The sequence below is a fragment of the Oncorhynchus kisutch genome, linkage group LG17 (assembly GCF_002021735.2).
Source record: "Oncorhynchus kisutch isolate 150728-3 linkage group LG17, Okis_V2, whole genome shotgun sequence".
NCBI classification, from domain to species: Eukaryota; Metazoa; Chordata; class Actinopteri; order Salmoniformes; family Salmonidae; genus Oncorhynchus; species Oncorhynchus kisutch.
The window spans coordinates 12426340-12443448 of NC_034190.2; the positions used below are offsets into that span (position 1 = coordinate 12426340).

Here is a 17109-nt window from a genome sequence, read left to right on the forward strand (position 1 = left end):
TTTATCTTTTATCCTTATCTGTATTTTTGAAACTGCACTGTTGGTTTGGGGCTCGTAAGTAAGCATTTCACTGTAAGGTCTGCATCTGTTGTATTCGGCGCATGTGACTAATAAAATTTGATTTGATGTGGCGGCCCCAAATGGTCCAAAGTAGTGCACTATATAGGGAGTAGGGAGCCATTTGGGATGTAATTTGGGGCTTCGTCCTGATTTTCCACCTTCTTTCCAACGTGTGCACTTGTGCTCTTCTTGTGGATTTGAAACCCCTTCCAGACAATTATTACACGAATCCAATGCTTTGACATCTAAGAGAGGAGAGAAGGGTGAAGGGTGGAGAATTAGGACACAGCCTGGGACAACATGAATGGGACCCAAGCAGGCTGCAGGCTTCTGATATACACAGAGCCATATAAGAGCTGCCTGGTGAAAGCTGGTCATCTGCTGGATTCATGAGTGCTATAGCTAAGCTAGTTACCCACATCCTGTTTTGAGAGAGATGCCGATGTCAATTTACGGAAGAATCATGGCCGTCATAGAGGGATCGTGCCCAGTAGTGGGTACCGAGGTATTTTTATGGTTGTCGGTTGGCTAATACTCCAGCTAACTCCTAATACTCCCCTAAAGCCACAACCCAGACTGTAACAGCCCTCCCTGTTCCTGCCTTCAAGATATGATGAAAGACCTAGAAGAGGTGAACTGTACTCTACCTTTTTTAATTTGACTAGCTAGTCCACATGTATAATCAATCTGTGACAATCAGGTTATTGCTCAAAGTTACATAATTTCACTGGTATGAGATAAATACAATCATGGTTTCAAAACAACACCATAGAAATGAACTAGTGACAGTTCCATATTTTGGGTAAGGGGGAGACAATTTGACATTGTAAAAATTAAAGTTAAAGTGTGGTTCCATTTAAATTAACAAAATACACTTTTGATACAGTATGTACATATGGTACAGTATAGGCCTACAGTACAATAACAGATTTGCTACCATATAGGAAACACATAAAAGCGATCTGAAACCCTGTTGAGTTACACACACACACACACACACACACACACACACACACACAAAACCAGCCTGACGGATGCCAGTGTAAGTGTGAATGTCTCCCAAGCTGCCTCCCCATTTCTCCCCCTCTTTCCGTTCACCTCGGCTGCACTCCCCCTCAACCCCCTGGAGGAAGACCTCTGTGTCCAGATAATAAAAGACTGCTGCTGGGTGCCGCCAGCCCTCGTTACTGGCACGCGGAGGGCAGGAGACTGCTGCTGGGTGCCGCCAGCCCTCGTTACTGGCAGGCGGAGGGCAGGAGACTGCTGCTGGGTGCCGCCAGCCCTCGTTACTGGCAGGCGGAGGGCAGGAGACTGCTGCTGGGTGCCGCCAGCCCTCGTTACTGGCAGGCGGAGGGCAGGAGACTGCTGCTGGGTGCCGCCAGCCCTCGTTACTGGCACGCGGAGGGCAGGAGACTGCTGCTGGGTGCAGCCCTCGTTACTGGCACGCGGAGGGCAGGAGACTGCTGCTGGGTGCCGCCAGCCCTCGTTACTGGCACGCGGAGGGCAGGAGACTGCTGCTGGGTGCAGCCCTCGTTACTGGCACGCGGAGGGCAGGAGACTGCTGCTGGGTGCCGCCAGCCCTCGTTACTGGCACGCGGAGGGCAGGAGACTGCTGCTGGGTGCCGCCAGCCCTCGTTACTGGCACGCGGAGGGCAGGGGACTGCTGCTGGGTGCCGCCAGCCCTCGTTACTGGCAGGCGGAGGGCAGGAGACTGCTGCTGGGTGCCGCCAGCCCTCGTTACTGGCACGCGGAGGGCAGGAGACTGCTGCTGGGTGCAGCCCTCGTTACTGGCACACGGAGGGCAGGAGACTGCTACTGGGTGCCGCCAGCCCTCGTTACTGGCACGCGGAGGGCAGGAGACTGCTGCTGGGTGCAGCCCTCGTTACTGGCACGCGGAGGGCAGGAGACTGCTGCTGGGTGCCGCCAGCCCTCGTTACTGGCACGCGGAGGGCAGGAGACTGCTGCTGGGTGCCGCCAGCCCTCGTTACTGGCACGCGGAGGGCAGGAGACTGCTGCTGGGTGCCGCCAGCCCTCGTTACTGGCACGCGGAGGGCAGGAGACTGCTGCTGGGTGCCGCCAGCCCTCGTTACTGTACACGCGGAGGGCAGGAGACTGCTGCTGGGTGCCGCCAGCCCTCGTTACTGGCACGCGGAGGGCAGGAGACTGCTGCTGGGTGCAGCCCTCGTTACTGGCACACGGAGGGCAGGAGACTGCTGCTGGGTGCCGCCAGCCCTCTTTACTGGCACGCGGAGGGCAGGAGACTGCTGCTGGGTGCAGCCCTCGTTACTGGCACACGGAGGGCAGGAGACTGCTGCATCAGCTTGGGCCTGACCTGCCCTTCCTCCATATCAAATGTGGTGCTTAAAGTAACCAGAGAGTGGCCTTTTACTTTTCTTTAGATGAGCTCAGGCAACTCAATTTCACTGTGGTTTACTTCCACCACCGTCTGCACGGCTGGAGCACCATGATGTCATCGGGCCTGGGCTGTAGTAAGGACATGTGCAGGCAGGCAGAGCACAAAAAAAAGGTTAGCCCTTTTTAGGGGTAATTTATAACAGATCTAAATTAAGCTGACTGCCAAGAGTTCACAGAGCTGTTTTCCCTCCAATTAAAGACTGTAAACTCCCAAAAGTTTGGATTTTGCAGGTGCCGCAAATTGGGGTCAAGGAGTATCAAATCTGGCCACTCTCTGTCTTTCGATGAAAGATAACCCGTTTCAACTGCCTGTGGGGGCTTTGGTTCCTCGCATGTTTTTTAGTAACCCCTCCCGCCCTAAGGAGAGAGAAAGAAAATAGCACAGGAATGTTTTTCACGCTACATCTGCCAAAGTCTTCAAAGTGGAAGAAGGGCTCCATTGTCAGCGAGGGAAAGCAGACAGACGAAACAAGATTGAAGACCTGTGAAAGAGAACGCCTTGGCCTGGCCTACTGTACACTGGCCTGGGCCTCAGACTGTCTGTCTATCTGTCGACTATTGTGTCACCAAGCCTCTGGGAAAGACCAGATCAACCTGTGTATGTGTGTGTGTGTGTGCGCATGCGTGCGTCCCATCCCTCTATGAGAGCTTTGTTTATAAGGGAGTCTATTCCTGGTCCAGGGACACATGATAGATGAGGTCCATTTTGGGGCAGAATCTGTGATCAAATGTGCCCGTCGAAGTTAACAAAACTTAGTCGCTGGTATAGTAGCTAAAGACTTATTTTATTGAGGTGAGTGGGTGCTATAATTAAAGGACTCTGCAGGACCCTGTCTTGTTCATACATATTGTACCAATAGGGCTAGCTGAGTGTGGTGTATGTCATCGCAGACCTATGATAAAAAATTAACTCAGTGAGGAAGAAATGTGAGGCTCACCAAAAACCATTCAAAACCAAAAGTGGCTCATAGTTCCAATCCTAGAGATTCCAAAAGGAAAACCTCATCTCTTAGCGGTGGTCTTGATGAAGTAAAAAACAACGAAGGAAAAGACAGGGCCACAAACATCAAATGCAAGGAAAATATTAATGTGCCCTCATAATGTCAGTAATTTGTTTGGCTGCTACCGTTTGGAGTGACTCAATGTTTGAATAGCAAAGGCTCTTAAAAATCTGGATTTCAACCCTCTTTTTGCATTCTCTCTCTCTTTTCTGCATCTTTAGCTCATATTTCTCTTCCTGTCATGTACGTTCATTCCTCATCGTTGCTGGCTACCTCAGAGAGAGGACGAAGCCACTAAAAACACCCCAATAACTACAAATCACCACATTGTTCAACATCATTACACAGATGGTTCAAATCTTGCCTGTTCAGTGTAGACCACTTTGTAGTGAAGACGTGAATTCCAAAACTAGTTCATTATGACACTGAAATAACACACCATTGTTCTGTAGTTAGTCTGAATGGTAGCCAGCAATGGAATACCCACATGGGCAGCCTCGTCCAAAGCTGCTGACAATCACAGAAAACCCAGAGAGCCTATTGGGGCAACCAATCCCCAGAGCTACTAGGTTCCCAAATTAACTTTGTGGAAGCGAGATCTCAAGGAGCCTCAGAACACAGGCAGGAGAGAATGGGGCTCAAATTTTTTCCACTTATCCTGGAATGTGACCTTTCCCAAGCCCAGTTTCTCTACACCGACCACATATTTGCTGTTTGTTTTGATCACGCTCCCTTAGGGTGAAAAAAAAACAGAAAAGGAGGAAGAGAAGGCAAGAAAGAGCGATGGAAACACTTGCCGTCTGCCAGAACTGCAGCAATTTATTTAAAAACTATTCAGAGTGATGCAATGGGAGTGTTATTGGGTTTCACTGACAGGAAAACCACAGGTACACACACACACAGCTCAGTGTTGTGGGTGAGACACACAGTAACAGACATCCAAGGCCTCTCCAAAGAGTCTGTGCTTTTCAGACTTCTTCAGTGCCACTGTCTAGTCTTCCACAGAAACGGAGGAGAACCGTAATGACAACTACAGAGACACACAGGGCATTTATCTTACATAGGAACCCACATACAACACAAAACATACACACATAATAATGGGCCATGACAACACATTTACAATGGAGGCTCTTGGTGGGGCCCCCATGCAGGCAGGGCTAGGTTCAAAGCTCCGTGGCAGTGGGGCCCCTGCTCAGAGTATGTGTGAGTGTAACGGTGGGGACTCTGGGCAGGGCTCAAAGTGGTATGGCAGTGGTGAGTCAGAGGAACAGAGCAGAAAGTCATTAAAAGGTCATCAAGTCTTAAGTCTGACGTCATCTCAGAGTTTCAGACAGAGGTTTTCCCTTTGGAATTTGTCTCGTGCCATTTTCAGTTTTGATGTAGGTCGAGGAGGTGCATCCCACCGAACCCAGTCTCAGCCTTGAGGCCCTGCCTGGGCTGATGTTCTTACAGAGTTCCACCTGTCTCTCCGGGTACTGGCAACCGACCAGCAAATTATTATTACATTTATTTTTCTCCCCAATTTCATGGTATCCAATTGGTAGTTACAGTCTTGTCCCATCGCAGCAACTCCCTATGGACTCGGGAGAGGCGAAGGTCGAGAGCCAAGCCTCACTGCTTCTTGACACACTGCTCGGCTTAACCCGGAAGCCAGCCGCACCAATGTGTTGGAGGGAACACCATCCAGCAAGCGACCGAGTCAGCTTGCAGGCCCCCTGCCCACCACAAGGAGTCGCTAGAGCGCGATGGGATAAGGAAATCCTGGCCGGTCAAAGCCTCCCCTAACCTGGATGACGCTGGGCTAAATGTGCACCGTCTACAGTGCCTTAGACCGCTGTGCCACTCAGGAGGCCCTACCCATCAGCTAATAACATGCTCTGACTGAGCCCACATGGCCTTGTGAAACCCTCTGATTTTCTTATGCCATGTATGGGACCAATCCCTTTGCGTTGATATTTATTTTTATGCGTGTCCATTTCCTCTGTCCCGGTACGACTTGGGAGACCTGGGAAAAACAGGACTTCAAAACGGGGGCAGCTGCAATCAATATGATGGTTTCCCAGGCTACTGCCAGTGTTAATTGATAAATGTGGTAAAACGAACCAAGGCCAACATTTTCCTGCTTTGCTTTTTTTTGAAAGTGGAAATTCAAGAGTGGAAACAGATTAAATGGTGAGGGAGAGACTGAAATACACTTTGAGGCATTGGAGTTGTTCACCAATCTCATGCATGTGTGCAATATCAAAGCCCTTCCATACCTACTCGGACTGCTCCTTAAATGGATCTTCTCATTTTTTGTTCCCCGTCAGCAACAAGAAGCTTCGGGGGAAACTAATGTCACTGCCCTCTGAATGGGCTTTCGTGGCAACAGCTAAAGTTTTCCATCTCTTTAGCTCTAGCATGCTTTCCAGGACAAAGGGAATGAAGAAACTTCATCTAAACTAACACTAGAAAAACAACCTTATATTTGTCCTGTCAAACAGTTTTGTGGTTTAAAGTAGTTGGCTTTTATTTATTTCCATTTGGATCCTATTGAGAGTTGATTTGAAGACCACCCGAGTCATTCTACATGTATATATGGTGTTCAGTGAAGAAACAAACTGCCATCTGTCAGAGCTGCTGTAGACAAGTGGTTTGAAGTGAACCAATTGCATTGTATTCCCCAAATCCATTAAAAGCCTCCTCCCCATTGTGAACATGCCAAGTGTGTTAAAAGCCTTATGGATCAATCAACTCTTTGAATATTAGCATAATATTGGCCAATGACTAGTATGAGTGTTAGTGATTTCAATACAAATCCTGGCACAATATTGGCCAAATCAATCCACGAGAGCAAACCTAACCCACAAACCAGGAAGAGAGGATATTCCAAAAACCAACTGATTAGGTGTAAGAGGAAATGTAGGGTTAACGGCTAGAAATGCTAGACGGTTTATAAAATGACCTGGCATTTGATTCATGGCCATACATTGCGATAAACAACATAACACTCCAACAGCTGAGATGACTCCAACAGCTGAGGTACAAATATCTAGGGCCCAGGCTAGAACATACACAGACATTATCTAGAACATGCGTATCACTCAGCTGTACCATCTACTTCTGTTCCCCCACGGTCGCGGTTGTCATTGTTCGTATTGTAATCTAGAACATCGCATAAATCATTGCTTTGAAGACAATATCAACAATTCTCAAAACACATTTCGATGCACAATGCTTTCAGAGTCCGACCATAGCTAAAACATTGACCGTTTCTGAGCCAGAAACCTTCTGTGACCATGTACAGTGAAGCCATGAATGTTTAACCAGCTCAGACAGCAGTGCAGTACACTGTATCCACTGGACTGGCCTGAGACCCAAATGGCACCCTATTCCCTATATAGTGCAATACTTTTGACCAGAGCCCATTTGTTAAATGTAGTGCTTCAGAGGCCTATGGGCCCTGGCCAAAAGTAGTGCACTACATAGGGAATAGGGTGTAATTTCAGGCAAAGTCTCTGATAGAGCGCTGTGAGAGTGTGTGATAGAAACACAGGTGTGCAGTGTAGCACAGCACGGCCCTGACAGAGACGGATCTATAATCTACCACTTTGTGATGGCTCTCGTCTGGGGCCGAGATGAGCAGGAAAACCCACATCCATGTTTGCATTTATTTCAGAGGTTTTGAGTTCACCCTTCCTGACCCGGCGATGCAAAAGAGAATGAAGAGCGAGACTCAAACAAAACACACTTCAGACGCCTCAGGGAACACCAGTTGTAATTATAAAGAAATACTTGTAGCAGACAAAGTTGTTGTGAAAAGCAGTCAGAAGGTTTTACAATTCAAACGAGGTTAAAAAAAAAAAGACTCATTAAATCGTAACACTAGTCTGATGTCATTGACAGTAGCCCTCCGGAACCTCAACAGGACATTCACCGCGAACACTCAGAGAGATTTACACATATACTTATAGGACAGGGTCCTTCTGGGGGCCCACAACAGCTTTGTTCTCCATAGTTGTTTCTATTGGCAAGTTCCTTCTCTGGATATACAGTATATTTTGTCACATGGGATGTCTGAAGTGTCCAAGCATTAGTGGTTCCACTCTTATGCGCTGCTATGAGGCAGCTGTACAGAGCTAGAGACGGAAATGGGCTTTCCTGCCCAGTCCAGATGACATGATTTTACGGTCTCAGTTTCACTGAGAGAGAGAGAGATTATGGCTGTGTGGTTGGTGTTCTCTTAGCTTGGACAAATACTAACATGGCTACTAAACATGTGGATAATATGCATGAAATCAGGCACTTGATTGATTCTTCCCTCAGGGATAGCTATCAGAGGACAGGGGAGGAGTCTGGGAAGCATCTTAAATACACACATATCTCAAAATCAGCCTCTGTTGGTCATTTGTTTTCAGGTGAGGCTGCAGGTTAAAACAATCTGCGGTCAGGTACTTCAATGTGGTCTGGCTCAAGTCACACTATGTTCCCTACATAGTGCTCCACCCACATAGGGGCCCTGTTCAAAAGTAGCGCACCGTCTCAGGAATAGGGTGCCATTTGAGATGTAACTGGAGGTATCCCTATTTCCTATATAGTGCACAGCTTTTGTCACTATATAGGGAATATGGAGTAATTTGACGTAACCAAGGTGACAGTAGAGATGGTTTAGGTGAAGAGGCGGATGGTGGCGTCAGCCCCTGAGGAGAACACCCAGGGCTGGGTGGGGTGGAAGGTCACATCTAGGACCCCCAGGTCGTGGGTGATCTGGTGACCCTTGAGTACTTTGACTGGAACAATGAGAGGGTTCTGGAGCAGGTCACTGTGAGAGAAAGAGAGAGGTAGGGGAAGAGGGAGATAACGAAAGAAAGATAGATGGATAGAGATGAGTTATGACATCAGAACACTGCAGAAGATGGAACACAGCCGTTGTGGGTTATACTGTCTAAATAAAAAGGTAGAATACAGGAAGCAGTCTGTACAATAGGCATCCACATTTCGGCGAGTTGGAAACGGGCCAAAAAAACCATTCCATCTTTGGTTGTAATTTAAAGAGAACTAATTAGAGGGAGACTGGTGAAGGGGTTGGATCGAGAGATGTGTTGCCCTTACGGTACACGCTTCATTACCCCTTACTAAAATAGATGTTTATGACCTAACTGGCTCTATGGTTGTGGATATGTGATGGAGGACAGCCAAAAATGGGTTCAGAGACATTGAGAGAGAGCGAGACTGGAGAGACAGACAGACGAGAGAAGTGAGGAAGATTAAAGAGAGAGGGAAGAGGTAATATTGTATTGTACGGTAGGTGTGATGACTCACTTGTAGACCATGCCGTGACAGATGATCACACTGCCATCATCAGCACCAGAGGCGAATAGGGGGTAGTGTTTGTGATAGGCCACGCCCCTCAAAGCCTTCTTGTGGTGCCTGGGACAAAACAGACAAAACTTCAGAACCACTAAAACACAGATCTTACGAATAACCATCATTTAACAAAAACCCATGATCAGAAAATATGATTCATTGTCAATAATTCCAAATGAATAAGTGAATGGATGGTGTTCACTCACCGCAGCATCTTGTAAGGTTTGGTGGAGAGGTCCAGATCAAACCAGGCCAGTCTGCAGTCATAGCTGCCACAGATCAGGTTATCACCTGACCAGGAAGATTAAGGAGGGAAATGTAGAGATGGGTCAGAACAACTCAATATCCTGGATTCTCTAAGTAGCCGTAGATCAAAACGTATTTAAACAATTTGTGGTCCAGATATTCCACTCATCTCAGACTTCTCTATCGATCATATTAACACTTTGAATTCTTGAGAATGAACTTCAAATCAAACTTTATTGAAAGTGCATTTCACCTTCACTCCACACTCTTTACAGTACAACATAATTATTCTCTGAGGGTGACCTGTGACCTCTGGCGCGGCACTAACCTCCAGGGTGAATGGCCATGCTGGAGATCCACTTGCAGTTGGTCATCAGCTTCTTGGTCAGCTCTTGCTTGATGAGGTTGTAGACGCGCACGTAGCGCTGCGTGGCCACAAAGAAGTAGGGCCGCAGCGGGTGGAAGGAGACGCACTGCACCAGGCCCTTGTTCTTGCGGAAGGGATTCTGCGTCCGCCGCTTGCTCACCTGGTGGATGAGCACCTGCAGGTTGCTGCTGTTGTCAGGCATGACGCTGGCCAGGTAGTCACCCTTACCGTGCCAAACTACCTGCTTCACTGCCTGGAGGAGAGAGGAAAAAGGAGAGAGCGAGAGAGGGAAAAGGAGAGCGAGAGGGAGGGAGGAGCGAGAGGGAGAAGGAGAGAGAGAAAAGGAAGGAAGCAGGGAGGGGGAGAGAGAAAAGGAAGGAAGCAGGGAGGGGGAGAGAGAAAAGGAAGGAAGCAGGGAGGGGGAGAGAGAAAAGGAAGGAAGCAGGGAGGGGGAGAGAGAAAAGGAAGGAAGCAGGGAGGGGGAGAGAGAAAAGGAAGGAAGCAGGGAGGGGGAGAGAGAAAAGGAAGGAAGCAGGGAGGGGGAGAGAGAAAAGGAAGGAAGCAGGGAGGGGGAGAGAGAAAAGGAAGGAAGCAGGGAGGGGGAGAGAGGGATAAAAAGAGAAAGCAGGAGGAGATATTACTACTTACTATACACTATTATAGTAACACATTATAATACATGTTTTATAGTGCATCTAGGACTACAGCTATGGTACATTAATCCAATGATAACCTCTCCAGACACTTGAAAATCTCCCTGCAGTTATTTTAGCTTCTATTAGTATTGTAGGCTTTCCAAATGCCATAAGCATTCTGTGACAATAAAATATATATTTGTTTTAATTGGGAGAATTTTTTTTCTTCCATTTACTTGAGGAAAAAGGTTAACCACAATCTACTACGGTTTTGCCAATCCTGAAAGGCATCCAAGCTACAACTCACATGTTAGAACGTTTGTGTCTTTACCCCAGTAAACCTATGTCTGATCGTCATCACAGGGGTTCCCAGTATCTCCATTGGAATATGTTTCTATCTGGTATTCGGAGGTACTAAGGACAAACCTTGGGCAGGTTCCTAGGGAGGTACTAAGGATAAACCGTGGTCAGGTTCCTAGGGAGGTACTAAGGACAAACCTTGGGCAGGTTCCTAGGGAGGTACTAAGGATAAACCGTGGTCAGGTTCCTAGGGAGGTACTAAGGATAAACCGTGGTCAGGTTCCTAGGGAGGTACTAAGGATAAACCGTGGTCAGGTTCCTAGGGAGGTACTAAGGATAAACCGTGGTCAGGTTCCTAGGGAGGTACTAAGGATAAACCGTGGTCAGGTTCCTAGGGAGGTACTAAGGATAAACCTTGTTCAGGTTCCTAGGGAGGTACTAGATAAACCTTGGGCAGGTTCCTGGGGTGGTACTAAGGATAAACCTTGGGCAGGTTCCTAGGGAGGTACTAGATAAACCTTGGTCAGGTTCCTAGGGAGGTACTAAGGATAAACCTTGGTCAGGTTCCTAGGGAGGTGCTAAGGATAAACCTTGGTCAGGTTCCTAGGGAGGTACTAAGGATAAACCTTGGTCAGGTTCCTAGGGAGGTGCTAAGGATAAACCTTGGGCAGGTTCCTAGGGAGGTACTAGATAAACCTTGGGCAGGTTCCTAGGGAGGTACTAAGAATACACCTTGGGCAGGTTCCTAGGGAGGTACTAGATAAACCTTGGGCAGGTTCCTAGGGAGGTGCTAAGGGGAAGGTTAGGGAAAGGGTACTAAACTAAGGGTTGGGTGGGAGCGAATGAGTGAGGGGGATTTAACATGGATTGGGAGTGTTTCGGGGCCATACTTTGGGGTGGGTGAGGCAGGGCTTTCCTTCAGACAATGAGGACAGATGTTTTACTTGTCCCCAAAAGCTCAAGTAACACCATTTTCACATCATTGTATGATGCAATGAACCCCTTAAAATGCATTACTATATTTTATAACATAAAGAATAAGACAAAATGTAGCCTAAACTCTGCCTTTAGGATCTTTGCATATTCAAGCCTGCATCGAAATACAACACTGCCCCTTTAATAAGGCTCTCCTGGAGGATGGTTGGGCAGCCTATAAAATATTGGAACATTTACAACCAAAATTATTTTAATATCTTTATAACATAATTCCCTCCTGGGCTCAGAATTAATGGTGTCCAGTCGTCCTTTTTTGGGGTCTACGGGGAAAAAACTGACTCAGATCCAAAATTCATACAACCACTGCACATAGGAAATGTGGGGTGGGGTGAGGGTTAGTCTGTGAGGGTAGGTTCAGGACTCTTACCTTGGGGTGGGGTGGGGGTTAGTCTGTGAGGGTAGGTTCAGGAGTCTTACCTTGGGGTGGGGTGAGGGTTAGTCTGTGAGGGTAGGTTCAGGACTCTTACCTTGGGGTGGGTGAGGGTGAGGCGGTGGCCATTGTCGTGCTCCGGGCCCTCAGACAGAGCCCACGTAACAGCCTGCTCCTTGTCCTCCTCTGGGGGCTCATAGGAGGTAATCAGCTGGTCTGTGGAGCTCACCACCAGCCTGTCTCCCAGACCTGGGTTCAACAGCAGCACTGTACTCTCACTGAGGGAGAGAGGGAGGAGGGAGTGATAGGGAGAAAGAGACCAAGAGAGAAAGAGTCAGAGTGACAGTGGACTATAGGACCCTACAGGGTTATCTAGAAGTTAGGTTGCTAACGTCACGATAATGTCACAGCAGTAAAGAGGAAAGGTTCTCTCAATGTTTGTTGACAGGGGCATCAGTAGTACCACATACCTGGGTCGTGTTTAACCGGAAGAAAGCCACTCTGTTGTGAACAGTCTCGCTACAATTATAAACTGGTTGCAGTGGTTATTGGTTAACCTCTGAAACTACACTATGAAATCATTCGGTCTGTGAACACATACAAAGTATACTGTATGTTCAGTGATGAAGACACAGAGGAGAACTCGGGACATAGGAAAGAGTGGAACAACCATTAGGAGGAAATTGACTGTTGGAGGAGGAGACTTACAAGCACACAGCCACCAGGCAGACGGCCGGGTTGGGGTTCCACGCCACGCTCTTCACAGCTCCGCCCACTTCCAGCGTCTTCATGCATCGCCCCGTGTTGACCTCCCAGAAGCGCACCGTACAGTCGTCTGAGCCTGGAGGGAGAGAGAGAGGGGTCAAAGGTCAGACCACCAGAGACAACAGGGGGCCCATAACAGCAGTGTGTGTGACTGTGTGTGCCCTGGCAGAAAGTGTGGTCTCTGGACACCAGGCCTCGTTGAGTTACCACAGCGTGAAAGTGTTAAAGTAGCCTATAAATAAACCGGGAGAGCTCAGAGGCTAGCAGGCTGACTAACCTATATGAGAGGGGATCACAAACTAATGGCACAGGGGTAGAGGGGGATTGGGCCTGGTTTGTGTCACAGCTTAGACAGGGGTTAGTTTATGGGAGACTGCACACGCGTCCTAACTCGTATACTATTCCATACGTAGGGTACTACTTCAGATCCTATGGGCCCTGGTCAACAATAGTTCCCTATATAGAGAATAGGGTGCCATTTGGGAAGCAGCCTGTGTTGATTAATAATAATAATAATAATAATAAGATACACAGTAATAGTAGGAGAAGTTCAGACATTACCTCAGGGTAATGTAGCTCATCTTTATATAACAAAAATAGAACGTACGCCTCTTAAATACATTATCAATTAACTGTGTGTGTGTGTGTAAAGTTGTATGTTTCTGTGTGGTTCACATGCGTTCAAAAGTGATCCGTGTGTGTGTGTGTCTGTTGATAAGCAGCCATACAGAGGGACGATACAGATTTCCTGGGCTGCCCGCTGCTCATCAGAGTGAAAACAGACGCTCTTCCTGAACGCAGCTCTCGCTCCCTCGCTCTGCCTCTCCTCTCCAACTGCCTGTGAAACCACCGCCGCCTGACACATCATTGGCCGATCTGGACCCACTAAGGCCGCGCTCCAATTCCCTACATCGTACGACCGTATGGGCTGCTCTGGTAAAAAGTAGTGCACTATGTAGGGAATAGGATGCCATTTGGGACTAATGCCTTCTGGGAGTGTATGCAGTATCACTGAAGAGCACTGCCAAAAGATAATTTGCATTCAGGTTGACATGTTTTTCTTTGTCATAATGTGTCCACTAGCCATGGAGCAGTCATATTCAAATAGATCTTTCTAGAATCTTTGGCAACCTCCTGTACTGGTCTGCTTTTGCTGTTTGGTTTGCCACCACACCTCTGTTAGGAGCCAACGGAGCACTGACATTTCTAATATACTTTTTCTTTGGACAATACTTTGGCATGAATGAACCCCTGCTTATGTTTGTCTCCCTTTTCCTGTTAGGGGGTTTGTTGAGAAAGAGTGAAAAAAGAGAGGTCCCAATCAATACCACATCTCTCCTTACTGCTGGCACACAATAAGGAAAACTGTGAACCCGCAGGCACTACGGCAAACCAACCACCTTCGATAACACCACAGACGCTATGCTACACCAACATATGAGCAGGAGGCAGTAGAAGTCACATAAAATGTCTTATTTTTACTTTTATACCTGCATGCTCCATAAACAAGGGGGGGGGAAGAGGCTCCAGACCGGAGGGTGGAGTGTAATAACTCGAAAAACCATAATCACTTTTTAAGTACTGAGCCCTGCGGCAGCGACAGATATAGAACTGGAGGGACAGGCCCGACCCGGCCCGGCGGTGAGGTTGTGTCCAGCTTGCGGTTTAGAGAGAGAGAGTATGAGCGCGAGACCAGTCGTCTGGCAGCGCATAGCTGTGGTTCAGCCGGTGGATTGGCCGAAGGGTCGAGGGAGTCGCATGTGGACACATTGGAAACTCAACACTTGTGTTTGAGGAGAGGGAGAGGTCTAAGGCTGTAACACTGGGTTAAGAAGGATCCTCTTCTTTTCTATTGAGGGGACTTCCTTCAATTATAGATCAATGTCAAAGGTTTACTTAGAAAAACATAACTGGGGCAGATCCAAGAGTTTGGAGTGCGCTTACTCACCTACTTGAGAATAGACAAGGATATTTTTTCTTTGGGGGGGGGGGGGGGGGGGGGGGGGCTATGGACATCAATCTGACATAAATACAAGGCTGTGTCACTGGGCAGGTTAAGAACATTTAGCAAAATTAGATAATAAAACTAAAACATACGCGTGGTTTGTAACATCAAAGCACAGTTCAAGGCACAGTGGACGAGTGCAAACCACAATGTAAGTCAACAGACAGGAGACGATCAACTGACTCCAGGCGGAGGGAATGACGGACGGAGGACTTTCTAGGGCACCTTGGTTTGAAAGCCATGTAGCAACAGCATTATTCTTCTACCGAGAATCAATATAGCGGATTTTTGACAGGGTCGTAAGCATTGGGGCGTCAGATTTTTTGTTATTGCCCAAACCTAACTCAAATTCTTGATATCAGATTAAAATGAGGCTACAGTGTGACAATTAGGCTCATTTGGACTGAATGCATTTGTAGGGGCAAAAATGTATTCAATTCACAATGCATCCCTCTCACTACACGATGTGCTGACAAAGCTAACATCTTCACAGACGAATCTTAAGCGCAACAGTAGCAGCTAGGTAGTAATACGTTAGAAGGCTAGTAGTAGTTCTATATAACATTATATGGCTATAGTAGGTTTAAATCAAAGCACAAACAAATAAGCTAGTGAACGTCATTGGCTGACATTATAGCCAGTTAGAAACACCAAACGTTTGGAAAACTGACATGCTGCTAATTTATAATACATTTACACACCAGAACAGACGTGTCGCTGTTTGAAGATCCATTGAGATTCAGTATGCTCCCTCTGTCAATTACATTTTCTTGTTGTCACTATATTTCAAATTAGCAGACTTACCAACACAGTGTCAAGTTACTTTTCAATGTGTTCCATGAAAACCTGTAACTTAGTTGCTTTCCACAAGTAAAAAGTAGCAGGTTGCACAAGAAGCATCCAGGTAAAACATCAATGATAATTGCTTGCTTGCGCGACGTGTAGCCCCCGCCCCCCCCCAAAAAAAACGGCATGCTGCTAACTAGGTTAGCTATGTGATAAAATGAAACTGTTTTCAACAAATCAACTGGTTGACGTTTTTTTTTTTTTTTACCAAGCAAGAGAAATAAACGTTAAATCAGTACTGAGTGAATGAACAAACACTTTGTCATCACCGGACTGTCCATTTAAAGTGTTAAAAGTAGACGTAGCCATAACATGGTTTGTGACGGTGAGCATCACCACCGTGGGTTCGTTAACCTGGCTATTTTGACCCCCGTTCCCGACACACACAGGCGCGCACATGCAAAAAAATAAATAAATAATGTAATGCACGGTCTGCGCTTATTCTAATTTACTATGTGTCTCTTAAAAGTGTGGTGTGTACTAGTACGCACGTCTTGCTACTACGGAGGACAGAACAGTGGACACATGCTCTCAAACTCTCAAGGAAGACGTTGTCCTCATCCGTCAGATACACACCATCCCTACGGTACAAATGCACGAGATAAATTGCACAGGTTGTAAACAATCCTTTTCAGGCGCCACTTTCTGTCATTTGAGAAGCTAAGAAACGTGTCAAGTTGGCCCAAGTGGAGCTGACAAACGACCTATGCTTATTAATAAGCACACAGTACGTTGCACACTATCAGTATGTATGTGTGTTCTGTTCCAAATCTGTGAGTACTCCCATCTGTTTTCATGCCATTTGGGAATTTGTGCTGTTTTAGTGGAGTTGGACAGCTGTGGAAAGGGGGAGACCTAGTCAGTTGTACAACTGAATGCATTCAACTGAAATGTGTCTTCCGCATTTAACCCAACCCCTCTGAATCAGAGAGGTGCGGGGAGGCTGCCTTAATCAACATCCACGCCATCGACGCCCAGGGAACACTGGGTTATCTGCCTTGCTCAGGGACATAACATATTTGTACTGTTACTGACCCTATGCTCCTACCCACCAGGCTACCTGCCACTGTGTACAGCATTACTAAGCACGTTTGTAGATAAAGGATTTACAACACCTATCCATTGTCAGTTTTGTAAATATGTATTGTTTTGTAGTTGTCTAATGATTTTATTAGTGTGTCAGGAGTTACCAAAATTGCTATTGATGAGCCAGAGGTTTATGCAGGATTTTTTGTTCAAGCCCAGTGCTACCACACCTGATTCTACTACTCGGCTGTTCACCGAGACCTCGGCGGTTCACCGAGACCTCGGCGGTTCACCGAGACCTCGGCTGTTCACCGAGACCTCGGCTGTTCACCGAGACCTCGGCTGTTCACCGAGACCTCGGCGGTTCATCGAGACCATCCCTGAATTGTACAGTGCCGTCGGAAAGTATTCAGACCCTTTGACCTTTTTCCACATTGTGACATTACCACTTTATTCTAAAATGTATTACATCGTTTTTACCCCTCAAATCTTCACAATACCCCATAAAAACAGTTTTTTAAAAATGTAGCGCTGAAGTCTCACACTTACATTAGTATTCAGACCCTTTACTCAGTACCTTGGCAGTGATTACAACCTTAAGTCTTCTTGGGTATGACTTTACTAGCTTGTAAAGCTGTATTTGGGGAGTTTCTCCCATTCTTCTCTGCAGATCCTCTCAAACTCTCAGGTTGGATGGGGAGCATCTCTGCACAGGTAGTTTCAGGTCT

At 47.1% G+C, this 17109-nt stretch overlaps 1 protein-coding gene across 2 annotated transcripts in view; it reads right to left on the reverse strand.

The window, feature by feature from the left end:
• Positions 1-7219: 7219 nt before the first annotated feature.
• Positions 7220-17109, reverse strand: part of LOC109907180 (ribosome biogenesis protein bop1) — a 91007-nt gene continuing 81117 nt past the window's right edge. For both annotated transcript variants that reach the window (XM_020504992.2, XM_020504993.2), the window contains 6 exons: positions 12448-12580; positions 11837-12017; positions 9400-9691; positions 9032-9116; positions 8781-8888; positions 7220-8280 (listed from right to left, as the gene is read on the reverse strand). In XM_020504992.2, coding sequence (XP_020360581.1) covers positions 8127-8280; positions 8781-8888; positions 9032-9116; positions 9400-9691; positions 11837-12017; positions 12448-12580 — 953 coding nt within the window. In that variant the 3' untranslated portion in view covers positions 7220-8126. The remainder of the gene's footprint in view (positions 8281-8780; positions 8889-9031; positions 9117-9399; positions 9692-11836; positions 12018-12447; positions 12581-17109) is intronic.